This window comes from Callorhinchus milii, unplaced genomic scaffold (genome assembly GCF_018977255.1).
Source record: "Callorhinchus milii isolate IMCB2004 unplaced genomic scaffold, IMCB_Cmil_1.0 Scaffold3, whole genome shotgun sequence".
Classification (NCBI taxonomy): Eukaryota; Metazoa; Chordata; class Chondrichthyes; order Chimaeriformes; family Callorhinchidae; genus Callorhinchus; species Callorhinchus milii.
The window spans coordinates 53629153-53649493 of NW_024704744.1; the positions used below are offsets into that span (position 1 = coordinate 53629153).

Below are 20341 nucleotides of genomic sequence, written 5' to 3' on the forward strand. Positions count from 1 at the left end.
CTACTATTTATTTGCTTGTGTTTTATTTTCTTAAGTCTTCACTAGATCAACAATCTATCTATTCTTACTGCATATCAACTACTCATTACAGTTTTTAAGGCAAACTGAAGGACTTCAATGGAGAGGAGAAACTTGTGACTCTTTGGGCAAACCAAGTCGACACTACAGTGTGAATTTTTGCAGATATTACTGCAGTTCAAGACCTCCAAAGTAAAACAAGTTTCTCTTTCTGTGAAAGCTGAAATAGAAATTTAGTTTGGACAATGATCAGTTTTTATCATTTCCTGAAATGGCACTCAACTCCGAAAGAACTATTAGGTCAGAAAACTGGAACAAGCACAGACAAGTAAAATGGATAATCTCCTACATGGTTGGTCAAAAATGAAAAAGATAGTGTCAGAGATTTATGCTTTCATTGTGCGTAATTGTAATCATTTGGCGAGGGCTAAAAAATACAATATAAACTTACAGAGAACATATTTCATTCCATTGATCGTAAATTTTAAACCAGGTGGCCAATGCTGACAACATGGATAGCCCACTGGTAATCAATTATATGACCAATTCTGTTATCAAGTCCCAGTTTTCTTCTCAAGGGGATCTTGAATATTTCTGCCATTTGAGTGTCAGTCTGGTTCAGTTGGTACTCTCGCCTCTGAGTCAGAAGGCGGTTGTTAGAAGCCCCAGATCAGGACTGTGAACTCCTAGAGTCTAGGCTAACACTCCAGTGCTGGAGATATGCTGCATTGACCGAGATGTCATCCTAGGGATGAAACATTAAATTAAGGTCCAAGGTCCCATCTACCAGTTCAGATGGTTGTTAAAAATCATTTGGCACTATTTGAAAAGAGAAGGAAGTTTCTCCCAGTGTCCCAGCCAACAGTCCCCAAATAAAAATAGTTATTCGCTTCATCAATGTTTATGTTTGCTGATTGGGTGCCGCAATCTGCTGCAAAAATACACAATCAATACACTTTACAGATATCCTGTTACGCACTTTGAGGCGTCCTCCTGATGTGAAAGACGCTACATCAAAAGTAGAGATTTATTTTTATCTCACAAACTGGGCTCATGCTCTCTAGGGCTCAAACCTGGTTTATGCTGTTAAATAACTCAAACATTGCCTCAATATAAATGAGTGGGTGAATGGAATCTATGTTAAGACTTAGAAAACTAGCTCATAAATATGATGGGTGGATTTTATTCTGCAGCAAGCAATGTCACTTGCTTCTAACACCAGAGTGAATTGCAGTCGCTCATAGCCTGAGGCTGAGGACATGTACAGAGCTCTGCTGTCTAGGGCCAAGTGTAGGTCCTTCATCTGTTGCTTAAAATAATAATAATCCTTGCCTTTGGTCTAGCACCTTGTCACTTTATCCAAATGCTTCACAGCATTTACTGTGAAGGGTAGTGACAATGTATTTGTCGGCAAATGTGCAGCAAATATGCACACAGCAATATCCTGCAAACAGCCATGCAGTGAATGAACAATTTCATCTGGAGGATTGTTGGCCAGGATACCAAGAAGAGTACCTTTTTTTTTCAAGTAGTCATGAGATCTTTAACATCCACCCGAACAGGCAGACAAGACCTCGGTTAAATATTTCATCTAAAGAATTACACCCTGACAATGCAGTGCTGCCCCAACCTAGACTATGAGCTCAAGTCCTAACATGGAGCTTGAACCCACAGTCTTGTGACTCAGAGTCTGAGCTAGGCTGACAAGCTTAAAAACCTGGAAATGTGATCATCTCTTTCATAACATTTAAAAAGCTTAAGAGCAGTCACCAGTGTTCGAATGTTTAAAATAAATTCTTTAAAATTGGGTGCAGTATAAACCACATTTATACAGTGGACTACGGGCGTTAATTTGGTTTCCAAAACCACTTCCTGAGTTGGTTTCAGGAGGAGGGCAATGAATCATGTCTGTGCCTCCAACAGTTGATTTTGATTGAACATGAAAATTGCTGAATTGATGCTAAAGGCTTGCAAGTATGAAACTATTTTTTTAAAAAAACAGTATCCCACCTGGAGATACTTCAGATAATTCTTTGGTATAGTAACAGTTAGGGACCCCACTCCAAAATGTGCTGCATCATTACCCATGAATTGCAATGCTAGTTTGAAAAGTTTATTTAAAATATGTAGCTTTTTGGATTGAATCGGTTATTACTATACCATATCACTAATTTTTTAATATGCAGTACATGGTGTGAAAACAAAGTGGTTTTTTTTAAATATTTACAACACTGCAGGCTCTTTTCTGTAGCACATAGTTGATAAGTGGCAACAGCCTAACATTTCTCATGTTATTAGGCTTAAAACGTATGCCTTAAAATTTGAGTGTGAAATTTCAGAAAATAGTCTTAATTCAGATTCAGTCTTAATTTAGAATCCAATGTTCCTCAGAACTGAAAAAGAACTGGAAACCAATTTTTCACATTTTATATCAGAAATGTTGCCAAATTGCAAACATTATTACATTTTAAGTGATCTTCAATCCAAGAGGATAACAAAGATTCTAAATACTTCTGTAAGAATCTTTGTATTTAATAATTAATTCAGTGTGGTCTAACAGGCGGCAACCACCGAGTGATTTTATGCGGCCCGCGACCATTTCCACCATTCCAGCTTCCACTACCTCCCTCTCTGGTGAACATCCCCTCTCTCCCCACCTCTCTCTCTCCCTACCTTTCTCTCCCCCCAAACTCTCTCCCAGCGTGGGTCATTATCTGCAGGGACAGTAGCCAGCGGTTGGTTGCTATAGACATGGTTGGTGAGAGATGCATTTGATTTCCCTGACACACTGCAGTAAAGGTTCCTCCCAACCACCAGCTCCTGCCGCTGCCCTGGGAGGACATTCACCAGCGAAGGAGCAGGTTGGAATGTTGGAAATGGTCTCGGGCCTATGCTGGATGTGGCCCGCAGACCTTTCTCAAATAGGGAATGCAGCCCACGATAGCCGAAAGATTAGACCACCCTGGTCTAATTAATGATGAAAAAGTGCGTGCACAATTTGGCGTATATTGAGACCGTTGATAACTGTGTCCCTAGTGGGCACGTAGGTGAGGATGATTCAGTAGTTTCAAATGGCCATTCAGATAAAAGATATACTGTAATTTAAATTTCTAATTATAACTTATCAGTGCTTGAGTCTTTGCTGCATGCACTTCTTTCACTATCTAGGAATATTAACCATGTTTTATAACATTTTTTTCTGAAAAAAAATGTAGTGAGCGCTCTAAAATTGTCAGTGTGTTTCAGCAAATTGTTCAAAGTATAAAGGATTGAAGGAGTGAAAGAGGCAGCAAAATTATTTGGTTTCAAGTGTTGTAATCTTATTTGCATCTTGGTGATGAAGGCTTTACTAATCTGCAGAGATACATATCAGTGAACTCCTAGATCAGAACACCCTGGGGCAAGTAAGCGGCACATATAGTAATGTAATTATACATTCAAAATCTTAGTGAATCTACTTAATTATAGATCTGTCATAGATATTCTTCGCTCTTCTATCTGGAATTATGAACCTTTTAATGAGTAAAAAAGTCTAGTAGTTAATTTTTAAATAAATTGAGTGGTGTAATTTTTCTTCTGATGACTTTGAATTCAAAGGCAAGACACCTAATTTTGTCTTTCACATTCCTTGTTAAGATTATTTCATTGTATCGAATTATCTTATACAGTTCCTTTGTGGGAAACAAGTGTCATTTATACACAAACAGATCGTTAATGGAGTGTGTGTGGCATTAAATTGTGCCCTAATAAAATATAGAAAATGTCACCATACCAAGATGTTTTTTTTTAAAAATCAAAATGTGTGAAATTCTTTATATACAAAAATAATGTATCATTTAGTTCTTGAAAAATGTATGCCATAATAATACTTGCATTTTACATAGCGCCTTACCATGTCTTTGAGATGTCTCAAAGCTCTTCACAGAATATACTGTAAAGTGAATTGACTATATTTTGTGGGAGAAACGCGGCAACAATTGCGCACAGCAGTGTCCCACAAACAGTCATGGATTGAGTGACCAAATTTTGTTTTTTTAAGAATTATTATCCCCGGAAAGCAATCCGCTAATCAACTTAACAACCGGGTTCCTACTCACTGCTAGATAAACAGACTTGTGTGTATGGAGTAAGGAAACTTGCCTAAGGTTTTGTCCCGCCAGGGAATGAAACCCAGGCGAATGCTCTAACTGTTAAGCTACAGGATAATAATATTAACTTGCATTTAAATATATGTGTTGTGCAGAGAAGTATGGACGTAATTCTATGGCAGGTATTTATTCATTTGGGTCCAGGTGACACCGCAAATCGCAAGGAGTTTGTAGCAGTTATCTGAACTCCTTCATGAGGTCACAGCCTTGAAATCACTCCAGGATGTCTATACAGTATTACCATTGGGATGTCCTCCTGACGTGAAAGGTGCTATACAAATGTAATTTTGTTGTTGTTTTATTGTATAATATCAATATCAAGGGAGTTCCTGGAGTATTCATTTCCAAGTTCTATTTCTCTACTACATTCCATGTTAGTTTGTGATGTTATTCATAGTGAAAAAATAGTGGAAGTGATGAACTGTTTAGCAAGAAATAGTCAGGACTTGATTGCTGGCAAAAACTCTGGGTCTCACATATTATACATGTATTTGATTGACAGAACTTGTGAAGCCTTTCTTATCTGGAGGTTAGAAATATTATGATTTGGTATGTTTTGTATTGAGTATGAACTGTGATTAATAAAGGGTACACACTGGTTTTGTGCCCTTGAATAGAGTTTTTTCTTTCTTAATGTTAAGTTTGTTTTACAAAATCTTAAAGTGCCGATGAGCATAGCTTTTCATGTGTTGAAGCATACATTTGCAATGCTCAGCTTTGTCTGAGCAAAGAATGGACAGCATTAACTCTTGATGCCTCAGGCCACTCGCAAGCAACTACTGGTGCTAAGTGAATGAATTTGTAAGTTTATTTAGTAGATGAGATTTATATCTAGGAAGGTCCCCCTCTCAACCTTGAGTCCGTGCTGTTGGCTAATCTCAACTAGACTTGACCTCAATATCCTAGTTTGGGGGTGTGGGAGAGTCACCTCAAGTTACTGCTAGAAATGTATGTGGCGGGACTTTGGCTGAGGACACACTCAAGTTTGACTGATGGCACACGTGGACAGATAGTCAACAGCGATTATCAAGATTTACATACAAAAATAAACACTTGGGCTAGGTACTGGAGGCTGATAAGTGTCTGTTGAACCATATCCTATTAGAAGGAAAAATGAATCAAAATGCCTTCAGAAATGGAGACAGAGAATGGGGGGGATTAACCAGATTAGAATTTACATCAGTGTTTGATTTTCAAAAACATATACAACAACAACAATAACTTGCACTTATATAGCGCCCTCCATGCAGGGTAGCGTCTCAGAGCACTTAACAGTAGACTAGCTTCTTAATCTAATATTAAATTCCAAGATAGTGTGGACATTGGGTAGTCATTTTATCAGAGACGCAACCACAGATATCCAGTATTACAAGACATTGTTTTTCACTTTTGGACCAAATTAATTTTCCTAAAGTAATATGATGATTGACATGGTTATGATACTTAAACCGGAGGGAATTGTTTATTTTTGTTATTGCATCATTGTGAAAAGAGTTGAACATAGCTACTGGTATTGAAATCTTTTAACTTGTTTTGAGTAGAATTCGGATGGAAAATATATTTGTTAAAGAATTCACATTGTATTCATATTTTTATATAATCTAATGAGGCTGTAAGGAACAAAGTAGTCAGGCATTTTCATTACTAACCATAATAGAATGAAGAGACTTGTGACATTCATGCTTGCTTCAAAGTCATATAGTGTTTGCAGGCTATTTTCTTCTGACTGAACTGTAAACATCTACATCCTTGGTAATTAAAATTTGATGAAATTTAATACCACAAATACATTTTTAATATCATAATAAGTTTTTGATTTTTTTTAAATGGTGTATACAGAATGTCAGATCATAGGTATACCATAAGATGCATATAGATAAATAAGGTGGTTACAGCATTTCATGGAATGCAAAACTCTCTTCGCTACAGAACTGAAGGACAGGAGGTGGTGCTGTTCTTTTCTACATTATAGTTCTTATTTGGGGATCAACAATAAGTAATTTATTTATAGTCACATTTTTTTCTCCTTGAAATAATTGCAATGTACAATTTGCCCTCTGCCAATTCTGCCTGTTTTCTCTTTCTTTTCCTACCTTTGTAAATCTATTTTGTACTTTATTTTTAGCAGTAAGAAATGCATTCTTAGACTGTCATTATGGTATGGCACATATCCCTTGGCCTCTAGATTTCCACAGAGGGATTTAGACCTGAAATGTGAACCTATCTTTTGGTCAACCCCTCATTCATTTCCAGCATTTTCTGTTTTTATTACATTTATTGGGGAGTCCTGTAACATATTGGTTAGCATGCTCGCCTCATAGCGAGAGGACCCGAGTTTGAATCCCAGGCGGCCCGAAACCTTAGGCAAGTTTCCTTACTCTACACCTTGCAGTAAGTAGGAGCCCGGTTGTTAGTCGATTGGTGCATCACTTTTCCGGAGGTAATAATCCCTTCAAAAAACAAATTAATAATAATGATGTAGTCACTCAATACAACAACAACAACAACAAGATTCCATTTATAAAGCGCCTTTCACGTCAGGAGGACGTGACTGGTTGTCGGATATTGCTGTATGCAGCCAATTGCATACATAAGGTGCTATATCAAATGCAAGGGTTATAATTTTAAATTTCAATGGACTAATTGATCAGAAGATTGATGATAATATAATCTTTACAAATTGATATAGTGCTTATCACATAATAGAATCATCTCAAGGCACTTAAGTGAATTGTTGAAACTAAAGTATATCTAAAAATATTTACAGTCACAGTGTTCAAGTTTGTTTTTACTTGTTTCGTAATCCGCAATAAAATCATTATTTTTCTTATTTTAGGGATTGCAGAATCTGAAAACCTTGACTTAGATTCATGCTTAATGAATGTTTAGACAAAAAATGTGGTGAAATTAAGTTCATACACTTCGCAAATTTTACAGTGGTCCCCCACTGTATATGAAAATGAAATGAGTTTTATTGCAGAGCTTGTCCTTTTTTAAAAAATCCTACTATAAATGGAATGCTCAATGATCCACTATGAAATCACATTTATCCCTCTATCACATCATTCAAAATTTATATGATTTGCCTCATTCATGGAATTAAAATGGTATTCCATATTTATAAATTGAGCATTTCATATTTCTCTCTTTCAAAAAAGAAGGCTCTGGGTTAAGATTGTATAAAATCTGTTGAGCTTTCCTGTCAGCTTCTAAGTGCTTCAATTTTGTGAGTTCCTTTTTAACTCCCTCTTTACCTATTTATTAATCAAAGAGTCCTTTGAGTCCTGTAGCTCAGTGGTTAGAGCTCTCGCTTTGCAAGTGAGAGACCTGAGTTCAATTCCAGGCAGAGGGCGAAACCTTGGGCAAGTTTCCTTACTCCACACACCTAATAATAATCCCTCCAAAAACAAAACAATAATAAATTGGTCATTTTCAATCTACGACTGTTTGTGGGACATTGCTGTGCGCAATTGGCTGCCGCATTCGCCCACAAATATACAGTCAATTCACTTTACAGTGTGTTCTGTGAAGCGCTTTGGGACGTCCTCCTGACGTGAAAAGCGCTATATCAAATACAAGGATTATTATTTTATTATTATAAAGAGCTTGTGTAGAAACATGCTGATACAGGATTCCTTTAATACAGGCAGCTTACATCTCCATAGCCCACGACTGTTTTGTGAATGTTATTTAGAGTTCAATGTCAAAATCACAGTTTAATATAAATACGTAAAGAAAAGCTTAATTGAAGAGTTAAATTTCAGCTTGGTTTAACATTCAAATGACAAATTAATTTTAGAAAAATCGGGGATGCAGAAAGGTCATTTGTCTCACCTAACTTCTAGGACTTTAATGCGATTTTTATTTTAATAATAATAATCCTTACATTTGATCTAGCGCCTTATGACTTCTCAAGGTTTTTCACAGAATAGACTGTAAAATGAATTGACTGTATATTTTGTGGGCGAAACGCAGCAGACAATTGCACACAGCAGTGTCCCACAACAATGGTGGATTGAGTGACCAAATTGGTACACTGAAGAATTTGGTCAGATAATTTCAATATACAGCCATTCAAATAATATGTAACTTGATTTATCAAATTATTTATGGAAAATATTCCCACCTATATTTTGAATGGGCACATTAGGTAAATGTTAGGTGTCTCAAGAGTGCTGCATCAGTGCATTTAATATTTTAACTATGAGAGGCATTAATAAACCAATGTTTGTGGCACTGCACATCTTCACAGCATTACTCTGGCCATCATACCATAGAATTCAGGATTCATCTGGCTTTGCTAAGTTGAAGCAGTACACTCAGTTTCCTGCGCTAAATTCTCCCAGGTAGTCAGGTCAGTTTACATCGCTTCCTATATAGCTGATGTCATTTTCTGTGCACAGAAATTACCTCCAACATCACTTTGCAAAAAAAATTACATGAGTGGAACTTTGTGGCACATGCACAACTTATCGGAAGTGATGTCAGTTTTCACAAAATTATCTGAATAGTGAACATTTTCTATTTTGTACTCAGTGTAAAACATTAAGATCTAATAAGAGATCCAAATTGAGGTGCACAAATTTGTGCTCCTAAAATGGCTGGTCTAAGACTGAGAAACTGTGAGGCAGCTGTTTATTACGGCAGTATTACCTTCCATTTATGTCCATGTGCCAGTATCGCCTAAAAAAAGCCTTCATGTATAGATGTTGAAGTCAGGGAGGGCTAAAGAGTTTAAGGTTTCAGCTGGAAAGGCTTTTTAAACTTCTATTCAGAGGGAGTACATGTTCTTATCTTGCAGTGTTAAGTCTTAAAACCAACCTCAAAAAGCATTTAACAAATCTCAATGGAGTGCTTATTGAGCGACTGCAGTGCCTAGTACAGTATTTAATAGGCTACAGATGAAAAAGTGTCTGATAGACAGCTGCATTACATTCTGATGAAGGTCAGCATGCCATAATGGAAAAGCAAAATTGCTTGCACAGTGTGTAAGAGTAGTGCAATTATCATTCACATGTGTCTTCCTGCCTGTGATTAAAAATGGATTGTTTTATGCATAAGAGAACGTATGAAGTAATATTCAGTAATGTAGCTGGGGAATGTGTGATTAACTCTTATCCAATTGATTGTCTGCAAGGATGACTTAAATATTATAATAGGTAATTATAATAGGTAGAGGTTTGTTCTTAAATCTTAATGTCAGTGCAGGTGTACTATGCTGATGATAGTAACAGAGATTTTATTCAGGTTAACGTGTCCTGCTGTTTTGCTGCTGTATTTTGGCAGCATGCTTTAAATATGGCTGATGCCTTTGTGAAACAGAGCTATCCTGACACCTTTGTGAAATGTGATCAGGTGCTACCTGCTCCATCATAGAGCTGCATTCCCAACAATTGAAAGGAAATAAACTTCTTTTGTTATTATTATTATTATCCTGTACCATGAGGTTTGTAGAATGGACATCTGAATGCTTTATCTTGGTTCATGAGTTTGAGAGAGCCGTGCTTTTGTTTCCAAGTGGGATGAGACAAAAAAACGGATTTGATATTTCGACCATTCTATCATTAAGATCAGTTATATTCTTAATGGGACATCCATTTTGCAATTTAAGACTTTAATTCAAAGAAACAACTTGTTAAATATTTTCGTGGACTTCTGATCTGAATTTTAATCAACTATTTTTTACAAAAGTACAAAAAGGAACATTGGTATTTTAAAAACTGATAAAAATGAAAATAGTATAACTTATTATTTAATTGCTACATAAACAGAGTGTGCCAGGGTTTTCTCTAGTCAGTTAATGTTTGAGATTAAATAGGGAAAATCTGACAGGAAGAATATGCCTTGAAGACTTGATTAAAGCTATTGCAAATTTGTCCCATTTCAAGTCTTGAGAAATACTTTCTATGAGGTGAAAGGAAATGTATTAGGTATGAATTTGATGGTTCAGTGACTAAATTTTAATCTAAAGCAATCCAATAGAAGTGTCTGATGTAGGCATGTTTTGGACTGTTGTTGGGAGTAATGTACTTTTACTGCCCCCTTATGGATCTGTGCTGTTACGTGAAACCTGAACTCCATTTGGTGATGTACTGCATTTAAATAACCTGTTTTTTTGTTTTACCATGTTGCAATTTATTTGCTTATTGACTTAAACCGTTTGTATTGCTGAACGATTTCACCCAAACTGTTGCAGTACACAGATTTTGGCCAGTTTAACTTATCAAAATACGTAACAACAACAATAAAATACATAAATATTCACTAATGCTATTTGTACATGTTAATGTAACTTCAATGGCAATTGTTACCTTTCAAGAATTGAATAAGATTTACTCTTTAAGCATGTGTAAGTTAAGACCTTTCAGAACGAAGTAAGTCTCACTCATTCCTCCCCCTTTCATATAGGTAATGAGAGATATAGAAAAGAAATCTCCTGCCAGCTTGCACAATTGCCGTTTTAAATTATACTTCTCTCTCTACAGAGACGTGCCATTTCAAGTGTCTCCACTAAACATCTTGCAGACTATTGGGTGTGGCTACAGCTCAAGAGTTGTACCAGTCAGGAACATTCAGTGACTGTCCAATATGCCTGACGACATAGAACAATTCCCAGCTATACGTGGAGATCCAAAATGGCTGGTCTCTGCAGGGAAGAGGAAAGAATAATGTATTTTCTTTTATTATTTTCACATTATCAAACTTGGGAATGAAGTACTATATATCAAAAGTACTTTTTTTTCTTTTTCCCCGCCCAACCATCCACTCATTCACAATCACACGCGCATTTGACTGGTACTTTGAATGAGTAGCTCTTTGTTGGCCCATAAACATCTTTGAAATTTCAAATGAACATGTTCTCTTCAACTTCTGAGTCATTGCAATAAATGGGTTTTAATTTTTAAACTAGATTTTTAAGGGGAAATGTTTGTATTTGTTTTAAACTTGAACTGATTGATCTAATGTCGCAGTAATGTTCAGTTGAATTAATCTTTTTTTGACAGAGAATCCTGTCACATAGAATCATGAGATTCCTTTCAGCAGATGCTGTGAAACAAGTGTGCTCATTATACTTGGTCTCTAAGCACCACATGATTGTTGCTAGCATGGAAAATGCAACACTAAAAATTGACTGCAAATGCTTCTGCATCATGGAGATTGTTGGGTGTGGATATTGCTCAAGAGTTGTACCAGTCAGGAATAGTAAGGATTGCCCAAAGTGGTAGCCTCATTGTGGGTTTATGTTGTGCCAACTACAGTACAATACCTAGAGTCAAAATAGTACCTTAGACCCATTGAGTTTTAGGATGTGCATTATTTCAAACTGTTATAATTGCTCATATAATCCAGCTTTTGAACTCAACGATGATGGACAAGTAGGGAACTACATACAAAACCTTATGGTCCAGAACCCAATTATGTCATAAACAAACCTGTATTTTGGCAATGTATATTATAATGGACTTGTCTTCTGTGTATATGTGTGTACAACTATTTGTGAGTACCAACTTTTGATCTCAACAAACAAAAAGTATTTTACACAATATTTTAAACAAACCCTCCTCAAACAGAGATCTACTTCTGAAAATTCCTGCATTGAGAACCCGCTGAATGTTATACTATTTATCTTTAAACATTTTGCACTTGATCCACAACTTGTGGCCTCAGTAACTTAAAAATGATGGGCATGATAAGTGGAATGGAGCTATTACATGGAGATGCTTCTGTTTACATCTAGTATATTGCAGCTTGATCCCATATTTCCAATGGCTGTTTGTGAGTCCTTGCTGTCACCAGCAATTGCTGATATTACCTACACAAGACAGTGATAGTGACAACTTGACAGTGATTACCTGCAAAGAACTTTGAGTCATTTTGACATGATAAGGAATACAAAAATGCATTTGCCTTCTGAGTCCAGGTAGAATTCCAGTTATGTTTAGCATTTACATTGTGCCTTTTACATACAATAAATGTTTCAAAATACTTAAGAGATACGATAAGAAGCATTGTGCAAAAAGAGGAAGGGAGAATTAAGATGTTGCCAAAAAGCACAGTTGAAAAAAAATATTTTTAAGAGAGTTTTATAGGCAGGGTGAAAGAAAGCAAAATACAGGGGTTTTTAGAAGTGTGTTATAGAGGCAGGGCATGTTGACTTAAGATGGGCCTGCAATGTTAGAGTGAAGAAGGCACAAGAAATAGACCAAACAATAAATTAGTGGGCTGAAGAACAGGGCAAGAGCGGTATAAGTATAAAACAAAATAAATTTATCAGGTGAATGAGTTAAATAATTCTTGTTTATTTGTCTTACAAAAGTTTCTGCAGACAGCTGTGTAGCAGCACACAGCCGCCTTATAAAATTCCATAATTCCTGTCGCTGAAACAACATAAGGCTGGAAAGATTCATACGCAAAACATTCTGTTTATTATTTTATGCTTCAGTCTCAAATGTCTTCTATTTTAGAGTCTCAGTGTGACCTAAGCTGATTTTAAAAATAAAGACCTGTTTTCAAGTTGTTTTTTAAAGAGTTGATAAGCCATATTCTTTATTTGACAGGTTAAAAGTGTGTTCAACATGACTGCAAAGGAAGGAAGGAAGCGATCTGTCAGTGCTCTGGTGGTAGTTGGAAACAGAAACGGAGCTGCTGGTAAGTATTGGAGAGGCAATAACCAGGCAATTCATTTCTCTTTCAGAGCTATCAAAAGTGAACGTAACAATATGGCTTTATTTGCAAAATTTTGGAACTGATCATATGGCATTGATCAAAAAGTTGGCTTTAGGGAAAATAATTACTATCGTAGTATTTTCCATAGATTATGGGTTTGAACCAACATTACTGACATGTGAAGAATAATCTGCTGCTGCAAATTACCATTAACATAAACCAAACTTATTTTGTATCCATCCTCAACTTCACAGGTATCACTTAAGAACATAAGAACTGCTAGAAGTAAAAAAGACCAAGGTCCATCTAGTTTGCCTTCCACCTTCCTCGCGGTCATATACACATAATATAATAAATAATAATAATAATCCTTGCATTTCATATAGCGCTTTTCACATCTTCTCGACATCTCAAAGCGCTTCACAGAATAGACTGTAAAGTGAATTGACCGTATATTTGTGGGCGAATGAATACATATATGTCCCGAGCTATATATGGATACATATATGTCCCGAGCTACCTGTGTACTATATCCCATAATGTTGGAAAAACTATCTAATCTATCTAAGCAATGTACAAGTACCATTTGTACCCTGAGTTTTAGATTAGAGCATGGAAGTCCACCCAGGTAAATGCTGTTTTGGGGGAATTGGTAGAACATTGGTAAGAGTGGATGAATCTTGCTTATAATTTCCTACATGGCAAATTACTCATCTCATTTGAGGACGTTACTAGGCTCTACCTAACAAGAAAAAGAAAAAATAGAGGGGGCAGTCATCCCAGCTCACTCTCACATACCTTCTAAGTCAGTTACAAGATAGGTCAGTTACGACTGGGTACTTCATCTGCCTCGCCCACTCAGATGAAGGTGATAAAGAAGAAAGTAACAGCAGCATCCATTTAATAAAAAAAATTGCCTGGCCATTGTGTTTAGCAAAGAAGTTGTCTGGCATAAGAAGACTTTATTAGCATCGAAATGAGAGAGAATATACTATTACTTGATAGGGTGTGCCCGTCCGTAGCCACAACCATATCTTGCTTGGTGCAATATTTTCTTTTCATTTCTGACAACAAACACTTACAAATCGATCGAAGGTGAAAGTGACTGTTAACCAGGCTGGGTATATTACAAAAAATGGTTGTTTGGCATAGGCTTTGTAGCTGCCACCAACTGCACATTGAACCTGGTCATAAACTTGATAACGTGGTCTTGGAGAAGGATCGGTTATGGAACATCTTTGTACTGCAAGGTTTCCTCTATGAACACAAATTACTTGAACAAATCAAATCATGGGTAAATTCAGACACAAAGTCAGGTAAACCAATTATTGTTTACTCCTAACTCGGAATTGAGAGTGCTAACAACATTTACACATGGAGCATAATCCCCTCGGTGCATAATGTACCTCATTTTTGTATATTTGTACTGCTGTCTAAACATTTCCATTCATACCAATAGCATAAGCTATATTATGTTTAGCTGCAACATACAAATAAGTCACATAAGGATGAAAAGGTGGGGCTGCGCAACGAGATTCATGATTGAAAACTGAGATCCTCTAAGGGCAAGTCATGCCTGTAATTAACTTGAGGTATTCCTGCTCCATAGTGTTTGAAGCAGGTCACCGAGTTCCCACAGGTAGGCTGTGTTGTGCTGACTGTTGCCACCAATATATCAGTTAATGACTCTCAAGCTGTTATGAGTGAATCTCGTTGTAACTCCAAGGAGAAATCCAGTGACCAGCAAGGCCAGAGACTTCTTGCCACTTCTGGCAAGAGAAGTGAATGGACTAGTGATTTATTTACTGAGAGTACTAATTTTACAATCAACTAAAGCATGTCTGCCTCTCCTCTGTTTGCAATTTCTAGCTGACCTCATTCAGAAAAGTTGCTGGACTTGCAGGGTTTCCTCTGTGAACACAAATTACTTGAACAATTCAAATTAACATGGCAGTGCTCAGGTGCAGAAATAACAGCAGCATTCATTCCCACAAGCTCATTAATTCCTAATTTTTTTGACAATTCTCCAGTGTACAGCTTGCTGTGTCAATCCCACGCACTGGAATCATACTGGTGAAGGTTCTCCTCTCTCCAAACGTGTGTGGGTCTGACTGAGTTAATTGGAAATTAGAGTCAAGAGCGATACAAAGCCTGCCTTTGAAACACATCACCTATCTCCAGCACCAGGGGTGCCACTGGTGTGATACTGGTATGATGATTTGACTCCACCACGCTTTCTGCTGTGTTGCACAGTTTGAGAAAATGTGTTCAGCAGGCTGAGGTTTGGAGTCGTGTAAATGATGCACATCATAATTCAGTCGTTCTGATTACTTGTCCAAATGGGTAAGGAGGTATCGTGTTATTACTGCAGTTGAAAAATGTTAAAAACCAATTAGTTTGGCAAGAAGCATTATGCTTGAATCAGGACATTTTATAAAGTACAGAGAAAAATATTGCTGTTTTTAAATCTTTGTGGCAGCCCATCTAGTCTTTCATTCAAGCACTTAAATAAAGCATAGACCATTTGTTATACACATAAGTGATTAGTCTCCTAAAATGTGCTGTTGAATGAAGGTAAAGAATTAGTATTACCAGCATAGGAAAATATAAAACAGTAAAATATCCCATCATGTCCATGGGAATTTTCATGAGCTCGGTCTGATTCACTTCATTTCCTGAAGATAAGTTCTGCAAAGTTGATTCCCAGTAAGGGAAATTATGGAAACTGTATAATATCTCTTTGAGCAACATTCTTTATCGAAACCAGTTGCTCTCCATCTAATGATATTTCCATAGCCCCAGCAGCTCAGGAACCATCCTGTTCCATGAGTATTTGATTTTGCCTAACTTTATTTAACAGTCAATTGATTTTCACACAATTTTCTAACTCTTTTTAAGGAATTCATCACCCAGTATTAACTTTTTTTTGAAACTTTTTCCATATATGTGTGGGAGAAATTTCCAGTTTCTATTCTTGTTTGTTAATTTCGCACTGGTATCTTCTATGTATGCTTACCCAGTCCATGTTAAAATGCTTGCTCAAATTTACATAAAACATTGGCTCTCAACATGTCTCGTTACAGTTGTCTTTTTCCTAATGGAAACAAGTTAAATTCTGTGGATTTCTCAGAATTCCCAGAATAATTACCACCGAGAAGAATGTGGTGAGAATGGGGAACTCTCTGCCAGAGGTGTTTGAAGCAGAAAGTATCTATCAAAGCGTTTGAGAGAAAATACATACATAAGAGAGAACAAAATAAAGGGTAGAAATCGGAGTGGGGATTAGGATGGGCGGAGGCTCAGGTAGAGTATAAACAACGGCATGCATTAATTGGGCCAAATGGCCTCTTTCAGTGCTGTAGGTTCGGTATATGTAATTCTATTTTTAGTCATCTTTCTTGACCTTTTCTAAACTGTTTCAAATCCATTGATTTCATTTTGACATAGGGTGCCCCAAATCACATGCATTATTATCTTAACAATGCACTATACAAGGTTAGAGTAACTTTACAAAATTTAATTAAATGCCTTTACATTGCATATGGGTACCCTTGTTGATAACAGGCTCATCTTGACTGAACGCTTTCAGCAAATGGTCAGTAATAATGGTCAAATTATTTTGCATCTTTGCTAATGAATGTGTGAATCTCATCGCTGCTGAAGCCACCCACCCCTCCTGTAAAATAGCATGAAAGTCAAATGGTTTGTTAAAAAATTGGAAAACTGCAACATTAACTTTAAGATATTGACGTTCATTTTTATCTCAATAAATAATTTCTTTCACTTTTTTTCTCATATAACATTAATGAAAAAATTAATAGATTTTCTTATTTGAATTGGAGTCTCCTCTCTTGGAATCCAAGTTGCATTTTTTCCCCTTTGCATCCTCCAGAGCTTTGTATGTAGCACTACATTAATATTTTTGTATAACTAATAATATCCTCTTATATTTTATTCAGGTTTTGCATTAGGCAAAGCAGCTGACCGAACAACTGCCCTTCGAAAGGTAGGATTTTTTATATCAATAACTGCAAATTTGATTAAATACTCAAAGGAAAAGTCTTACGATAGTTTGACTATCTATGAGAAAATTATTCCTCAGATCTATCTGTTCAAAAAAAGTGTCAAATGACTTTTCTCATTGCTAAGGCTCAGCACTTAGCACGGAACCTCCTTTGCTTCAAACTGCAAGTAAACTGCCTTTGATCCAATTTAATTGACGGCAACAAGAAAACATAACCTTTGCACAGCTCCTTGTGTTTCCCCACTGAAACAAGCGAGCACTAATATGTGCAAGGAGCCAAGGTGAAGTGGGAAACATAGTATTCATTCATTCAACCTTAGAAATAACAAGAACATGTTCACCCCAATTGGGAGACTGGGAGCCTAAAATTCCACCTCATTGTCTTAGTCCTAGAATAATGCGTTAGTAATTAAGGTAATGCAGAACCCCTACCCATAATTTTACAATTCTGTCTTAATTTGGAAGCTAAAAAAAAATACTTTGATCATTCAATCCATGAACTGTTTGTGGGACACTGCTGTGCGCAATTGGCTGTCGCCTTTCGCCCACAAATATACAGTCAATTCACTTTACAGTGTGTTCTGTGAAGCGCTTTGGGACGTCCTCCCGACGTGAAAAGCGCTATATCAAATGCAAGGATTATTATTATTATTATTCTGTGAAGAGCTTTGAGACATCTAGAAAACGTGAAAAGCGCTCTATCAAATGCAAGGATTATTATTATTTTGTATATAGGAAAACCAGTATATAAGACAGAATTCAAGAATTCGCCAAGATTCTGCAAAACCTTAAAATTTATTGCAATGATCTTAAGGCTAAGAGTATGAGAATTGTCAGGCATGTGATATATGACAAGTTCTGAAAAATATTTACCAGAAAATCATCTCTCTTTTCCCACAATATAAATACCTTACAAATTAATTTGTTATTTTGAGCAAATGCTCTAGGATATACAACAGTCGGTGGCTATATAGTGTCTTTAATGTTGGGAGGACACTTGAAGAGCTACACATGGATAACTAGGAGCCTGAACTTGGGAGGGAGGGTGGGTGGGGGGGGGAGGTGGCAGAAACGCTAGGTCTTAACACTTGAAGGCAGAGAGTGGGGTGATACTCAGAATATACAAGTTTGGGACACTGGAGGGGGGATTTATCCTGCAGTATTGCTTTGAGATTATTTTTTAGTTTTTAAATTCTTTGTCCTGTCATTGCCTTGGCACTTGTGCCTTCCATTTATTTATGCATATTTCCCCATTTCCATTCTCCTCATTTTCTTTCAATATGTTTTTCTTCATCTAATAAATCAATTTGTTAGTGCTTTTGAAGCAAGTTACAGCAACCCCCCGGGTATCTGGAATTCATACCTAGCCTGAAACCAAACATTTGAAAAAAATTCTGCGGGCCAGCGAGCCCGTCAACTCCGTCCAGCCCTCTCTCTTATCACACACCAATGGCACGCTGAGCAGCCTCACCGTGCTTGCTGCCTTCAGTGGCCAGTTTGAATCCCACAAGCAGAAGGTAGCTCATATACTAACTTCACTTGTGGAATTCAAACCATTACATTGCAGTACTGGCAATATGTGACCACTGCATCATTCCCATCTCATGGCTGAGCTAAGAGCTGACAGAAAGTACTGTTCAACCCAGACATGATGGACGTTCATGTGCTAGAACATTTAAGTGATTTAAAATTTGGTACGTTGTGAGTGGAAGTCAAGTTTGATTGCTGGAACTAATAGTTTAATAATGGTGTTAGTTTTTCATACTTTTCAGTGTATTATTCAATGTTTTAATTAGTTTGTTTTGTTAAATTTATAGGCAAAGAATCGAGCCATTCACTACTTGTACTACATAGAAAGGTACAAAGACCACACCAGTAAGTTTCCATTGTTTTGTCTTCATTGAACAATTACTCCATCCATCCATACTTCATATAGAAATCTTCAAACCCTCCATTTCTGCTCATCCTTGAGCAAAAATAATCTTAATTGTATTTTTTCACCTGTTGAATAAAATATGTGGCCACTTGTTTGTCACTAGACAATGCAATTGTGCATCGAAACACAATTTACTTTGTCGAACAGTCTTATTTGGTTGAGTGATGCTCAGTATCCAATATTTGTCCTTATTGTCTCCATTATACAACATTTGCATCTATACTTTAATGTGAGGAGGATTACTCAAATGGCTTCACACAGCTCAGTGGGAGCCCGAGCTTGGGAAAGGGAAACATGACAGAAAGCACAGTTGAAAAGACAGGTCCTAAGGTGAGGGCAAGGTGGAGAGACTCCAAGGTGAAGGTCCAGCGGGCAGGGTAGAAAGGCTGAAAGCTTGCCCTCCGATAGTGAAGCAGATACAACACAAAACTTGTGTTCCGGAGCACTTGACAGTGACAGAGTCTGACCTTGAGCCAGGGGAGAGGGAGTGGGGAGGTGACTGTAAGTACAATCGAAAAGGAAGGTCTTTAGGCAGGATTTGAAAGAGGGGTGAGGGAGGGGACCAGGCGGAGGGATTGAGGGAGAGAGTTACAGATTTTTGGGGTGTAGTGGCTGAAGGCATGGCCTCCGATGTTGGAGAAGAGGGGAAGAGGGACAAACGAGGCCAGAGTCAGCCAAGTGGAGGCAGTGGGTGGTGGAGTGGGGGGTTAAGCAGATCAGATAGGTAGGGAGGTGCAAGGGCATGAAGGGATTTGGAAACAAGTGAGAGGATCTTGAAATTGATCCGTTTGGTATTTGGGAGCCAGTGGAGCCTGGCAAGGACTGGTGTGATGGGGGTAGAGGGTTCTTTGCGGGTGAGTATCTGCGTGGCGGAGTTTTGAATCAGTTGAGTTTTGTGCATGGTGGAGTTGAAGACCAGAGAGGAGGACATTGGAAAAATCCAGCTGGGAAGTGACAAAGGCGTGGACGAGGATTTCGGCTGCTGTGGGTGTGAGGTAGGGACTGAGATGGGCAATGTGACAGATCGAGTAAAAGGACATAAAGAAGGCCGGTGTTTGATGAGCGAAGAGAGCAACCAGTGCAGTAGAGTTGCAGGAGGTCACAGAATTAAGCGGGAGGTGAGATAGTAGAGATTTTGAACTTAAGGATTCAGATCTTGAATTCAATCTGTTGGGGGTGCAGGGGGAGTAGGGGGCATGGTTTGCAGAGCCTGGTGTGGGAGGGAAGTTGACTGCAGAGTTCTAGGTGGTCTATAGGTTGTGAATGGATGAGCTGAGGCGAGCAGGACATTTGAATAAACGAGTGTGATGTAGGTCTTGGAGACTGGGAAGTAAGGTAGGGACGCAGGCGGGCGATGTTGCAGAGTTGAAGAAAAGCAAGCAAGTAAGAACCCAGGTGCAGGGCTTGAAGCACAGTTGAGTGTCCAAGAAGACACTGAGGTTCTGCTCTGGGGTTCTGAGGTTGAGAGTGTATTTCTTAAATTGGGGTTGGGTGTTAACACTTTTTTAAGAGTTTGTTTCCATCAACATAAAAGAAAAAAACTTTCAT

The 20341-nt window shown here is 37.6% G+C and overlaps 1 protein-coding gene across 2 annotated transcripts in view; it reads left to right on the forward strand.

The window, feature by feature from the left end:
- The window catches only part of mrps5 (mitochondrial ribosomal protein S5), a 62559-nt gene that overhangs the window by 34736 nt on the left and 7482 nt on the right, over positions 1–20341 (forward strand). For both annotated transcript variants that reach the window (XM_042333458.1, XM_042333459.1), the window contains 3 exons: positions 12725–12815; positions 16793–16839; positions 18675–18732. In XM_042333458.1, coding sequence (XP_042189392.1) covers positions 12725–12815; positions 16793–16839; positions 18675–18732 — 196 coding nt within the window. The remainder of the gene's footprint in view (positions 1–12724; positions 12816–16792; positions 16840–18674; positions 18733–20341) is intronic.